The sequence below is a fragment of the Acanthopagrus latus genome, chromosome 1 (assembly GCF_904848185.1).
Source record: "Acanthopagrus latus isolate v.2019 chromosome 1, fAcaLat1.1, whole genome shotgun sequence".
Lineage (NCBI taxonomy): Eukaryota > Metazoa > Chordata > Actinopteri > Spariformes > Sparidae > Acanthopagrus > Acanthopagrus latus.
Genome location: NC_051039.1, coordinates 259,388 through 273,121, shown reverse-complemented (window position 1 = coordinate 273,121; position 13,734 = coordinate 259,388). Strand labels below are relative to the sequence as shown.

General features: G+C 46.6%; 1 protein-coding gene across 2 annotated transcripts in view; it reads right to left on the bottom strand.

The window, feature by feature from the left end:
* Positions 1-106: 106 nt before the first annotated feature.
* Positions 107-13,734, bottom strand: part of capn2b (calpain 2, (m/II) large subunit b) — a 15,979-nt gene continuing 2,351 nt past the window's right edge. Inside the window, exons 2-21 of one of the 2 annotated variants that reach the window (XM_037098582.1) lie at positions 9,837-9,906; positions 7,630-7,748; positions 6,514-6,647; positions 5,993-6,161; positions 5,493-5,576; positions 5,320-5,405; positions 5,085-5,150; positions 4,803-4,963; positions 4,296-4,465; positions 4,162-4,173; positions 3,657-3,868; positions 3,210-3,246; positions 2,949-3,014; positions 2,769-2,826; positions 2,628-2,692; positions 2,197-2,265; positions 2,032-2,110; positions 1,236-1,352; positions 438-496; positions 107-290 (exon numbers count right to left, since the gene is read on the bottom strand). In XM_037098582.1, the coding sequence (XP_036954477.1) occupies positions 267-290; positions 438-496; positions 1,236-1,352; positions 2,032-2,110; positions 2,197-2,265; positions 2,628-2,692; positions 2,769-2,826; positions 2,949-3,014; positions 3,210-3,246; positions 3,657-3,868; positions 4,162-4,173; positions 4,296-4,465; positions 4,803-4,963; positions 5,085-5,150; positions 5,320-5,405; positions 5,493-5,576; positions 5,993-6,161; positions 6,514-6,647; positions 7,630-7,748; positions 9,837-9,906 (1,857 nt within the window). In that variant the 3' untranslated portion in view covers positions 107-266. Of the gene's footprint in view, positions 291-437; positions 497-1,235; positions 1,353-1,577; positions 1,590-2,031; positions 2,111-2,196; positions 2,266-2,627; positions 2,693-2,768; positions 2,827-2,948; positions 3,015-3,209; positions 3,247-3,656; positions 3,869-4,161; positions 4,174-4,295; positions 4,466-4,802; positions 4,964-5,084; positions 5,151-5,319; positions 5,406-5,492; positions 5,577-5,992; positions 6,162-6,513; positions 6,648-7,629; positions 7,749-9,836; positions 9,907-13,734 lie in introns of those variants that run through there. The other variant, XM_037098591.1, reaches the window with a different exon arrangement.

Sequence of the window (13,734 nt, the reverse complement as noted above, 5' to 3'; positions counted from 1 at the left end):
CTGAAACCAGCAGAGTCGCCTCCTGCTGGACAGAATGCAGGTGAGATGAACAACAACATGAAACCATCATCTACACATGAAGTATGACAGAATGACGGACGGCCCATAAAGAGTTCTGGATACATTTATTGACTTTACATGGATCATGGTGTCATGTTGTGGATACACAGAAACATACAGAGTGAAAGAAGAGAGGCTGCAGCTGTAAACACAAAAATGGCGTCTTGCAGTAACACTGGAGCTCCCGGCCAACGCGGAGCGCCGGCTCAGATCATGGCAAAGTTTAACCACTGCAGAAAGAAGACAGAGAAACCAAGACCGAGTCAACATCTGAAGGTTATTCGTACTGACCAGGTCCACCTCTGATTGTCAGTGCGGGACCGGGTCTGGGTCTGGGTCCGATTCAACATGATGAAGTTTGTGTTGTTAGTTCTCACCTGGTTGAAGTCGAGCTCAATGGAGCCGCTGTCCTGAGTGTCGAGCTTCTTGAAGATCCCTGAGGATGAAGATGAGTCACAGCTCATTAACTAAATCACGTCATTAGCTTACTCAGATAAAGTTCTAGTGCTGATGTGACCGGGCCTCCTGTCCCGGACAGACTCAGCACACAATGACTTTCAGACCACGTCACCAGTATACAGATGTCCTGAACACAGGTTTTTAATGCTAATCAGAACAAAATGATCAGAACCACTAAACAAACAAACAATAAAAGGAATAACAACAAGTATCACACAATGTTAGCTGTCAGTACTGATGAACACCTGCTGCTTCTTCATCCTCACTCACTTCTGTTTGTGTTGATATTCACCTTCAGTAACTGTTAGCAACATTAACCTGATGCTCAGCTAACGTCAGGGTTTCTGCAGCTCTCTTTATCAGCTGACTGACCAACACCGTCTCATTAGAGTGAGCAGCAAATCTCTGAACTCATCACTCATGAAGTTGATGGTGCTTCCTTCATTTTAGGAGGATGAAAGAAGACATGTGGGCGACATGTTCAAAGCTAACTGGATGAAGGCTACAGCTGCAGGTGAAGCTAACGCTAACACTCTACACAAACGTGAAGTTCGTGAATGACATGAACGTCACACTACATTTTACAGGAAGTGAACTGAATCATTAAATAGATTCAGACTCTGTGATTGGTTGTTTCTTGCTGCAGTGCATGTTGGGACTTGTAGTTGATGTGTAGCTCTCTGTATATCTGTTGGTGCTGAGCCTGTGTGACTCACTGAACATCATCTCCAGCCTCATCAGACAGCCCACGAAGTTGTCGAAGTCGATGGTCATGTCGGGGTCGGAGTATCGAGCCACCAGCAGCTGGTAGATGGTGTTGTTGAGGCTGAAACCTGCAGGAGGACGACACCATCATCACCATCTTCATCCTCACCATCCTCATCACTATCATCATCACCATCATTCAGCAAGGAGTGAAATTACTGAACAATAACTTCTGTTCTTTTGAAGCTGCAACTAAAAATAAAAGAAGAGAAATGTGACCACAGCCATGAAACAACAGATCAGTGTGAGAATAAGAGCTGGCAGAAACGTAGAACTGCTAACGCGTAACGTACCGTCACATCAGTCTACTGACAGGAAAGAGTCCCGACAGCAGCAGCAGAGAGAAACACAAACATCATTATTCAGTTAGTGCTGAGGCACAAACACACAACACATCAGGAGACAGAGAAGAAGAACAGGAAACAGGAAACAGGTTTTATTTTGAAGGTCAGACAGTTCAGTGTGAAGTGTGACTGCAGTGAGTCAGCAGGGAAACAGCCCGACTCACATCAGCTCGTCACCATGATTACGACCCCGAGTTTTAAGATTATTAAAAGTTTAAATGCTCGAAAACACAAACAAACATCTGAGTTCGGCCTGTAGCTGAGCTGTCGTCATGGTAACAGCCTTGGTTTGGTGTGCTGGTGCTGTGAGTTCTGGTTCAGTGGATGAAATCTTGGCGGGTGTAAATAAATAAGTTCTCTGTGTTCTCATGTTTCTGCACAATCAGCAGAGGAAGAAACTGACCTGCGTCTTTGAAGGCGACTCTCATCTCCGGTGTGCTCATCGTCCCCGAGTTGTCCGAGTCGTTCTTCTTATAGATGGACTGCAGACATGAAGACATACAACTGCTCTTGTAACACCTGTCAGGTGAGTTCACACACTCTGAGGGTCAAAGGTCGCAGTTCTTACCAGGTATCTCTGCACCTTCTTCCACAAGGTGGCAAACTCTCCGAGGCCGAGCTTCCCGTTCCCGCTGTCCTGCTCAGCAGTTGAGGATCTTATCTGACCTACAGCTTTGTTTCTCACCTCCACCATCTCTACCGGGTCAGAACCTCACTTACGGTGGTACAGACTGACGTGCAGCCACAAACATCTGGACCCTCACTGATCCACACGAACCTTCATACGTATTATTGATATTTTTATCTCACACTGTATTTCTGCTGCTGCACAATGATCCATCAGGATGAATGAAGTTCTCTCTCTGTTACATGATCTGCTGTTATTTCTGAGGAACACACACTTCTAAAACCTTCCTGTTGACTCTGAGCAGAACAGAACCGGACCTCAGACAGAGCTCAGTTCTGACTGCAAAGCGCCGGGAGGCTACAGAAGGATACGTCCATCAGGTTGACCATGACCCTGCAGGTCTCCAGGCTGAAGCCGTCAGTTTTGATGTCAGTTCCTGTAAGGGAGAGACAGGAAGTTATAGGTGAGCAGGTGAGCAGGTGAGGTGTACTGAAGCTTTAGCTTTGACGTACGTTTGGAGACGATCTTGTTCATGATGGTCCTGAGCTCCACCGCTGAGATCTCCATGTCCTGAAACACAAAAGGAAATACGTCACAGCTGGACACCTGCAGGTCAGGGCACACCTGTCTTCCGTCCTCACAGGTGTGATGACACAATCGTGTTGACGTGACTCCTCAGGTGTAAACCTTACGTCTCCAGCCAGTTTTGAGAAGAGTCCTCTGAATCCTGCATCCACCTCCTCATCAGACACTGTCTCCTGAACACATCACCATGACAACAGTCACTACATCACCATGACAACAGTCACTACATGATTTATACAGAAACATTCAAACAGAACCAACAGCTGACTGAGACGTGTCAGATCGTCTGTTGTGAGCAGTTTTAATTAAGACGTAACGATGATGTCATCATTCATCCATCTGTTGATTAATTAATCAACTTTACTTACATCATCTAGCTCAGCCTGGACCGGGTCGTCACAGGGCCTGACGGGACAGAAGCACGAAAGTGTTACAGAACACTGGACACACTATTAACACACACACACACACACACACACACACACACACACACACGCGCACACACACACACACACACACACACGCACACACACACACACACACACACACACACACACACACACACACACACACACACACACACACACACACACACACACACACCGGGTCTCTAAGCCTCCTTTCAGAAACACCACAGACAGCTCTCTGTTCTGATGGTGGACCTGAACCAGGCCCAGGACCAAACGTGTGTCAGTCTGTTTGCCTAGGGAGCGAGTCGGACCAGAGACCCTCAGCACTGACTGAAGAACACCAGGTTTTGGGCAGCCCCCCTCCAGCCCCCTTAACCACCAGCAGAACCAGGTTTAGAGTCTTACTGGGTCTCAGTCTGCTTCTCAGAGAACACACGGATGCAGAAGTCTCCGTTGAGATGCGGTTCGAAGGTGGACGGAACGATCAGGTACTCTCCCGGTGGCAGCTTGAAGCGAGAGCAGACCTCACGCAGGTTGATGAAGGTTTCGGATCTCGCTGTCTGAGCATGGGTCAGGAAGTAGTTCTTGTCCAGATGCACCTCCCTCTGGCCTTGATACTGAAGGGAGGAAACAGCCAATCAGCACAGCCTGTATAGTACATAGTCACATAATCCCTTAACTGAATATGTTTGCAGGAGATCAATTTCCAAACTGATTTGGATTCAAACTGTAAATGCAGTTAAAACATACATCACTGCATCACAAGGAAATACTTAAACCTTTAGTCAAAGAAGCGTCCTGGATGGACAGAGTGGTTTTAAGTTCGATTATTTGAATAATATTAATGTAATAATGACAGTTGTTTTTTCAGCCGTTGACCTTTAACCTGAAGGTGTTGTTCAGAGCTCACCTGCTTTGGAACCTGAAACAAGCAGAAGACGAAAAAAAGTTTTGTTTAATAAGTGGATGCGTCTGTATCGCTGTGTTAGATCCTCTATGTATTGATCTGGTCCTAAACATAAAGGAAGTGTCTCCAGTTCTCACCTCATAGATGGCAAATCCAATGGTGTGCATGTCCTCTCCTTGCTTCCGGAGCTTTCTGCGGTTCTTCTGGATCAAACCGACCACAAAGCTGCAGCCCACTTCGCCATCATCGGGGTCATCATCCTCCTCATCCAGCTTGATCACAAACTGAGGGTTCATCCAGAATGTGTCTGAAGAAGAAAGACAGCTTCCAGTCACATCAACAACATCACCTCTCATGAGAAACTCTTTAAAACTCCAGCTCCATCCGTGATCCCAGAATCTGTTCTGTACGTGCTAGAAGTTCACCCTGAAGAACCTTTTCAGGAGAAGAAGAAACCCTCCTCGTACCTGACTAGGTCTAAGCAGATGGGGTCAACCTTGACCAGCGCGAAGGACTCTTCAAACGGGATGTTCCTTTCTTATATTTATTGTTTAATCTCAGACAATGTCTATGTACCCTTCGTCAGAACTTCATTGTGACTTCAGACTTCTGTCTATGGGAGTAAATGTAGCTGCACTTCTTACAGGGGTGGTTCCTGCAGCCTCCAGCGGTGGATCCTCTCCTCCAGGTGCCATCGAACTTGCTGACGCTCCAGTGTTTGACAGACTCATCTTCGATGGTGTCAGGGGTCAGAGTGCACAACTCAACACGACTGTAGTGACGGCAGAAGTCGCTGAAGGACATCCTGCAGAGACAGGACAGGGACGACCTCTCACTCTGCAGCTATAAACACTAACATCACTGCCACATCCATCCACCACAGAACCAACAGATCGGGTCTACTAACGCTCAGACACTCCACCTACCAGAACTCTCCGTCCTCTGCGTTGGCATGTGGACAGTCTCCCTGCACCTGGCTCCACTCAGACGACCTGTGTGAACAGAACAGACACTGTTAAAGCAGGATGTTAACAGGTAGCATGATAACAAGCATGGTGACATGTACTGCTACACCCAGACTGAAACCAGCCATTCACTGTTCACTAACACACTTTCTCAGTTTCACCAGTACATGTGTGGGTGTAGTGCTGGTGTGGTTACCCGTCGCTCCACGCTCCGGTCCACTCCACCTGACCCCACGGGTTCCTCATCCTCACCAGCCGCTCTTTCCGGCCACGGTAGTTCACCTGGAAACATAACAGCAGCATTTCATTCTCGTCTTGTTCCGCTTCATCTCTTTCTTTTCTCATTTCATGTTCAGGACGTGACATCACCTCCACAGCTCCCGTCAGTGAGTAGGCGTGGCCTTTCACCAGCTTCTGACGGGTGACGGCCTCCGAGTCTGCGGCGCTGGTGATCTGCAAGGAGGCAAGGTTTACTCATCATCATCATCATCATCATCATCATCATCATCGAGTCTAAACACCAAAAACTAAACTAAACTTTTGAGTTCTGGTATCTACTTTCATCTCTGCTCCTCTTCTTGATTTCTGTCTCTGTTGATGGTTTTTCTGCTTCATCTCAGTTATTTTCTGACAATATATTCAGACTTTATCTAAACATGACGAGTTCCTCCCACTGAGGGAGAGAGACCGAAGTGTGTTTCAGTTTACAGACTGAGGCCACAGGAAGGATCTAGTTTGTTTGATATTCAGAGTTTAACATAAAAGGAAATGAAACCTCTTTATCAGGAAATGCTTAAATTGTTTATGTGACAAACAGGAAACTGGAACTGATTTAGTTTCAGATAATCTTGAATCTCCCTCAGACTCACATCGATGGAGCAGCCCAGCAGCGCTCCAGCCTCCAGGGCCTTCTTGATGATCTGGAACAGGTTGGCTGGGGGTCGCTGGAGGTCGTAGTTCTCAGCAATGCCGCCGGTGAAATCTTCAAAGCCTTCGGTGGTGGAACCGCCAGACAGCGCTTCATAGCAGCCGTTCACTCTGTGAAACAAAACACAGGCTGAATATTATCATCTTCTACCAGAACAATGAACCTGTTTGTGGTCCATGCATGTTCTGATGAGACAGTACATGACTTCACTGTGGACCCGGAACAACTGTCCTGTGGCTGCAACCCGCTCCAGTTTGGACACAATCACATTTAACCTTTACTCACTTTCAGTGAACACAAAGCCGTCAGTCAGTCGGACGACTGCACCATCAGATTTCTGAGAGATGTTCCCATGTTCAGTGTTATAATCACTGAGAGAAATGATGGACAACACTTTCAAAATAAAGGTCTTGGCCTGTTGTGGATAGAAGGTTGTCAGGCCGAATCCCGAGTTGACCTTACTTGGCGTAGGCTTTCTCCAGCAGAGCACTCCAGAACTCCCTCCCTTCCGCTGAGTGGACGAACAGCAGCTCTCCATCTTTGGCCGGCAGACGGTCATCAATCACCACGTCCACCCACTCACCAAACTGCCAGAACTACAAGACAAATGTTCTTATTATGAGTCGCTTTGGACAGAAGCGTCTGCTAAATGCTCTAAATATAACTACTGACTGAGAGACAGGAAACAGCCCGACATTTACTGTGAAAGTCTCTTCCAATAGTCTGATTTCTTCTTCCTGTCAACAGCGTCAGTCACTATCACTTCCTGCTCTGTATGAAACAAACGTCCATCACTGAGACAAACAGGCTCCATGTTTCTACTCAAAGACAGAAAGAAGTTCATGTAGAACATTTGCTGAATTAACAAGAAGGTCCAAATAATGCAGAATGAGTCAGAGACAGAGTTTCACAGAGTTTATAAAGTGTCTCCAACTCAAAAACTCACTAAACTGACACATTTGTTAAGGGAGTCTGGTGACTTTCTCCACGGGGACAAAGAAGTCGCCTATATTGTTCCTGTTTAGTGTCTTTGTAAAATATAACATTTTCCAGCTGGTTGGCGGCTTCAGGTTGATGTTTAGAAAATTAAAAACAATTGAAATCTAGTGAACATGTAGTTGTGAGTCAAATAACATCACCTCCTTTGTTGGGAGGGGGCTCCACTTACTGCTGCAGTCTCAGTGTTTTAAACCTGCTGTGGATCCAGATGTTCAAATGATAATTTTGGGCTTCATTGAATTAGAACGTTTATAATATTGACAGGAGAAAATTAAAAAACCGTCAGTGGAGAGAATCTTCTTCATGTCTCTTAAAGCGGCAGCGTGATGGTTTGTGTCTCTACATCAGTGAATCAACAAGCTGCTCTCAGATATCAGTGGTCACCTGTGAATTCCTATTTTCAACATTGTACCTGTAATGAATGTTTTGATCACCTGAGTGACTGAATGTCCTGGTTCCGTGTTGGGTCCACTTTATAATTTCAGTCCCTCATGAGTGCACTTGGACAAACATCTGCCATAAGGTCAACACTCAGCAAAACAACTGAAACTAACTACATGTCATGAGGACTTGTGCTACCTGGAAGTGGAAGATGCCGGCGTAGTCGTCACCGAAGCCCTGGTCTGTGGGAACGACTCTGGCCATCACGTACTCATTCAGGGTCAGCGAGGCAATGGCCGCCAACAGCCAGCAGTCACCTGGACAGACAGGAAACAGTCGGTAACATTACAACTGATTCACTGTTAGTCAACAGTCAGTAAGTCACCCAGGTCATGATAATTCTAGGTTCTGTATCAACTGGGGTCAACTGGACTTGTTTCACGTCTCATCCAAGAGGCTTCTTCACTTCTAACTAGTTAGAGGAGCTGCAGACTTTAAACTATGTGTGGAAGTGTCCTTATGTAGAGTGGGAGTGTCCTTATATAGTGTAGGAGTGTCCTTATATAGTGTTCACGGTTGTTCAGCTGTCTGAGGAGGGAACAGTACAGGTGTAGGTGGGTGATCAGAGATGTCTTTGGCCACCTCTTCTGTTCAAAGCCGGTCACTTCAGTTTGACATTCTTTCTCTCCTCTTTTAAACCATCAGTCTTCTCTGGAAAACATGTTTACATAGTTGTCCTCTATGTACAATGTCAGTGGACAGCAGAGTCCAGCTGGGGGTCATCAGGACCCTAAACTATCAGGTCCACTAAGTCAGAGGGGGAGGAGGAGGAACAGGAGCACATCAGGGAACTTAAAACCTGTGACTACCTGAACAAAAAGAGCAGACCAAGAGGAGGAGACGAGAAAACATAACAACATCTTCATTCATTCTGTCGCAGGATCATCTGAGATACTCAGGAGGATCTTTATTTATTTTCATATCCTGGTCCACTTTAAACCCACCAACACCGTGAGGCAGAACCTCATCATCCTGAGGACAGAACACCCAGACATGAACAGAGTTCTGTAGTTTATGTTGTTCAATGCAGCAGGACTGCACAGACCTGATGTGGTTTTTGACGGAGCAACAGAGGATTCAGATGCTGGGTGGAGGAGAAACAGCAGACTCTTTCTGCCCCCACCACAAATATAAAGCTGTAGTTAACGAGAGGTCTCACTCTGAGCAACATTCCTGAGCCGAGCGGCTGTAACTGTGACGGTCCAGCTGCAAACAGGAAGATTCAGAGAATCTGTAGTTTCAGCCTGAAGAAACGTTTGATGTGAGGAAGCTTGAAAGAGTTACACAACTCAGAGAGCTGCTGTGGTTTAATGAAGGCACGGCATGCTGGTGACTCATCCACCACAACACTGTGTGTGTGTGTGAGGGTGTGTGTGTGCGTGTGTGTGTGTGTGTGTGTGAGGGTGTGTCCTCATTGGTTGACAGCACATATTCGCCCCTCCCGATGTTTGTCTCTCGCCCTCTAACAATAGCTGCCAGGCCTCTTCCTGTTCTGCTCCTTCCTGCTCAGCCAATCAGGGCTCAGCATGGCAGCGCCCTCTAATTACAGCAGGACCAGGATCTCAGCTGGTTCACATTAACTCCTCTAGTAACAAAATGTTGAAATCTGATCGACTGTGTCAGTGAACATGTTCACAGCCGGATGTCGTCAGAAACATCATGGTGATGATGTCCGTCTGTATCCGATCAATAATGGGCCGATGGACGGCCGTTTTTATTTAATTATTATTATTATTATTATTGTTTTTGCTGCACCTTGCCTTGGTAAGTATAATAACTCTCCCAATCCGGGGAGAGAGACATGACCCAGCTCGGCCCACAGTGCTCAGCTGCAGTTATAGCAGAGAGGTGACGACCAGCCCAGTGGCCCTATGAGAGGCTACAGAGGCCCAGGAGTCCCACCCACACGATCTAGATGGTGGCAATTCAGGACAGCTGTTTTTTTTTCCTTCCTTCATGTGCCCCTGGCAGCGTGTGGCCCCGGTGGTTCTGGTCAGCTTCAGATTGTGGGGCTAAGCTAAGCTAAGCTAACCAAACCAGTCACAGCGTTATATTTAACGTATAGGCTGAGAGTTAATTGATCTGACACGTGACCACCTTAAAATCATTGATCAAATTGTGTTATTGCACATCTGTAATGTTTTCTGTTATCTTTAACCCAGTTACCTCAATCCACCTGTCTTAGGTGTGCTGGCCGGGATTTGAACCAGGGTCTGCTGCACGTGTGGCATGTGTTCTAACCATTCAACTACCTGCACGCCCACCTGCCCACCAACAAACCTGTCTACCTGTTCAGGGACAGTCTAGAGGCTGTGGTGTGTTCAATAACCATGTTGAAAACTCACCTAGAGCTCCCTGGCAGATGTCGGTCCTGGTGGCTCCGCCCAAGATGAACTCAGGATTAGAGACCAGTTCCTATTGGTCGAAAGGTCAGAAACAGACAGAGTGCATAAAAAGCTGCTGCGAGGATTCAAGACACAGAAACAAAAAGTGTGACACAACCTCCTGGTTGTCACAACCACAGGCTGCACTGCATGTTGTGTCTGTGTGGTTGTTGTGTGTCTGTGTGGTTGTTGTGTGTCTCTCTGTGGTTGTTGTGTGTCTCTGTGGTTGTTTTGTGTCTCTCTGTGGTTGTTTTGTGTCTCTCTGTGGCTGTTGTGTGTCTCTGTGTGGTTATTGTGTGTCTCTGTGGTTGTTGTGTGTCTCTGTGTGGTTGTTTTGTGTCTCTGTGTGGTTGTTTTGTGTCTCTGTGTGGTTGTTTTGTGTCTGTGTGGTTGTTGTGTGTCTCTGTGTGGTCGTTGTGTGTCTGTGTGGTTGTTGTGTCTCTCTGTGGTTGTTGTGTGTCTCTGTGGTTGTTTTGTGTCTCTCTGTGGTTGTTTTGTGTCTCTCTGTGGCTGTTGTGTGTCTCTGTGTGGTTATTGTGTGTCTCTGTGGTTGTTGTGTGTCTGTGTGTGGTTGTTTTGTGTCTGTGTGGTTGTTGTGTGTCTCTGTGTGGTTGTTGTGTGTCTCTGTGGTTGTTGTGTGTCTCTGTGTGGTTGTTTTGTGTCTCTGTGTGGTTGTTGTGTGTCTCTGTGTGGTTGTTTTGTGTCTCTGTGTGGTTGTTGTGTGTCTCCGTGTGGTTGTTTTGTGTCTCCGTGTGGTCGTTGTGTGTCTCCGTGTGGTCGTTGTGTGTCTCTCTGTGGTCGTTGTGTGTCTCTGTGGTTGTTTTGTGTCTCTCTGTGGTTGTTTTGTGTCTCTCTGTGGCTGTTGTGTGTCTCTGTGTGGTTATTGTGTGTCTCTGTGGTTGTTGTGTGTCTCTGTGTGGTTGTTTTGTGTCTCTGTGTGGTTGTTTTGTGTCTCTGTGTGGTTGTTTTGTGTCTGTGTGGTTGTTGTGTGTCTCTGTGTGGTTGTTGTGTGTCTCTGTGGTTGTTGTGTGTCTCTGTGTGGTTGTTGTGTGTCTCTGTGGTTGTTGTGTGTCTCTGTGTGGTTGTTGTGTGTCTCTGTGTGGTTGTTGTGTCTCTGTGTGGTTGGTGTGTGTCTCTGTGTGGTTGTTGTGTGTCTCTGTGTGGTTGTTGTGTGTGTCTGTGTGGTTGGTGTGTGTCTCTGTGTGGTTGGTGTGTGTCTCTGTGTGGTTGTTGTGTGTCTCTGTGTGGTTGTTTTGTGTCTCTGTGTGGTTGTTGTGTGTCTCTGTGGTTGTTGTGTGTCTCTGTGTGGTTGTTGTGTGTCTCTGTGGTTGTTGTGTGTCTCTGTGTGGTTGTTGTGTGTCTCTGTGGTTGTTGTGTGTCTCTGTGTGGTTGTTGTGTGTCTCTGTGTGGTTGTTGTGTGTCTCTGTGTGGTTGTTTTGTGTCTCTGTGGTTGTTGTGTGTCTCTGTGTGGTTGTTTTGTGTCTCTGTGGTTGTTTTGTGTCTCTGTGTGGTTGTTGTGTGTCTCTGTGGTTGTTGTGTGTCTCTGTGTGGTTGTTGTGTGTCTCTGTGTGGTTGTTTTGTGTCTCTGTGTGGTTGTTGTGTGTCTCTGTGGTTGTTGTGTGTCTCTGTGTGGTTGTTGTGTGTCTCTGTGGTTGTTGTGTGTCTCTGTGTGGTTGTTGTGTGTCTCTGTGTGGTTGTTGTGTCTGTGTGTGGTTGTTTTGTGTCTCTGTGTGGTTGTTTTGTGTCTCTGTGTGGTTGTTGTGTGTCTCTGTGGTTGTTGTGTGTCTCTGTGTGGTTGTTGTGTGTGTCTCTGTGGTTGTTGTGTCTCTGTGTGGTTGTTGTGTGTCTCTGTGGTTGTTGTGTGTGTCTGTGTGGTTGTTGTGTGTCTCTGTGGTTGTTGTGTGTGTCTGTGTGGTTGTTGTGTGTCTCTGTGTGGTTGTTGTGTGTGTCTGTGTGGTTGTTGTGTGTCTCTGTGTGGTTGTTGTGTGTGTCTGTGTGGTTGTTGTGTGTGTCTGTGTGTGGTTGTTGTGTGTCTCTGTGGTTGTTGTGTGTCTGTGTGTGGTTGTTGTGTCTCTGTGTGGTTGTTGTGTGTCTCTGTGGTTGTTGTGTGTGTCTGTGTGGTTGTTGTGTGTCTCTGTGTGGTTGTTGTGTGTGTCTGTGTGGTTCTTTTGTGTCTGTGTGGTTGTTGTGTGTCTCTGTGTGGTTGTTGTGTGTCTCTGTGGTTGTTTTGTGTCTCTGTGTGGTTGTTGTGTGTCTGTGTGTGGTTGTTGTGTGTCTCTGTGGTTGTTGTGTGTCTCTGTGGTTGTTGTGTGTCTCTGTGTGGTTGTTGTGTCTCTGTGTGGTTGTTGTGCGTCTCTGTGGTTGTTGTGTGTCTCTGTGTGGTTGTTGTGTGTCTCTGTGTGGTTGTTGTGTGTGTCTCTGTGGTTGTTGTGTGTCTCTGTGTGGTTGTTGTGTGTCTCTGTGGTTGTTGTGTGTCTCTGTGTGGTTGTTGTGTGTCTCTGTGTGGTTGTTGTGTGTCTCTGTGTGGTTGTTGTGTGTGTCTGTGTGGTTGTTTTGTGTCTCTGTGGTTGTTGTGTGTCTCTGTGTGGTTGTTTTGTGTCTCTGTGGTTGTTTTGTGTCTCTGTGTGGTTGTTGTGTGTGTCTGTGGTTGTTGTGTGTCTCTGTGTGGTTGTTGTGTGTCTCTGTGGTTGTTGTGTGTCTGTGTGTGGTTGTTTTGTGTCTCTGTGTGGTTGTTTTGTGTCTCTGTGTGGTTGTTGTGTGTCTCTGTGTGGTTGTTTTGTGTCTCTGTGTGGTTGTTGTGTGTCTCTGTGGTTGTTGTGTGTCTCTGTGTGGTTGTTGTGTGTCTCTGTGGTTGTTGTGTGTCTGTGTGTGGTTGTTTTGTGTCTCTGTGTGGTTGTTGTGTGTCTCTGTGGTTGTTGTGTGTCTCTGTGTGGTTGTTGTGTGTGTCTCTGTGGTTGTTGTGTGTCTCTGTGTGGTTGTTGTGTGTCTCTGTGTGGTTGTTGTGTGTCTCTGTGTGGTTGTTTTGTGTCTCTGTGTGGTTGTTGTGTGTCTCTGTGTGGTTGTTGTGTGTCTCTGTGGTTGTTGTGTGTCTGTGTGTGGTTGTTTTGTGTCTGTGTGTGGTTGTTTTGTGTCTCTGTGTGGTTGTTGTGTGTCTCTGTGGTTGTTGTGTGTCTCTGTGTGGTTGTTGTGTGTCTCTGTGGTTGTTGTGTGTCTGTGTGTGGTTGTTTTGTGTCTCTGTGTGGTTGTTTTGTGTCTCTGTGTGGTTGTTGTGTGTCTCTGTGGTTGTTGTGTGTCTCTGTGTGGTTGTTGTGTGTGTCTGTGTGGTTGTTTTGTGTCTCTGTGTGGTTGTTGTGTGTCTCTGTGTGGTTGTTTTGTGTATCTGTGTGGTTGTTGTGTGTCTCTGTGTGGTTGTTGTGTGTCTCTGTGTGGTTGTTTTGTGTCTCTGTGTGGTTGTTGTGTGTGTCTCTGTGGTTGTTGTGTGTCTCTGTGTGGTTGTTGTGTGTCTCTGTGGTTGTTGTGTGTCTGTGTGTGGTTGTTTTGTGTCTGTGTGTGGTTGTTTTGTGTCTCTGTGTGGTTGTTGTGTGTCTCTGTGGTTGTTGTGTGTCTCTGTGTGGTTGTTGTGTGTGTCTCTGTGGTTGTTGTGTGTCTCTGTGTGGTTGTTTTGTGTCTCTGTGTGGTTGTTTTGTGTCTCTGTGTGGTTGTTGTGTGTCTCTGTGTGGTTGTTTTGTGTATCTGTGTGGTTGTTGTGTGTCTCTGTGGTTGTTGTGTGTGTCTCTGTGGTTGTTGTGTGTGTCTCTGTGGTTGTTGTGTGTCTCTGTGTGGTTGTTTTGTGTCTCTGTGTGGTTGTTTTGTGTATCTG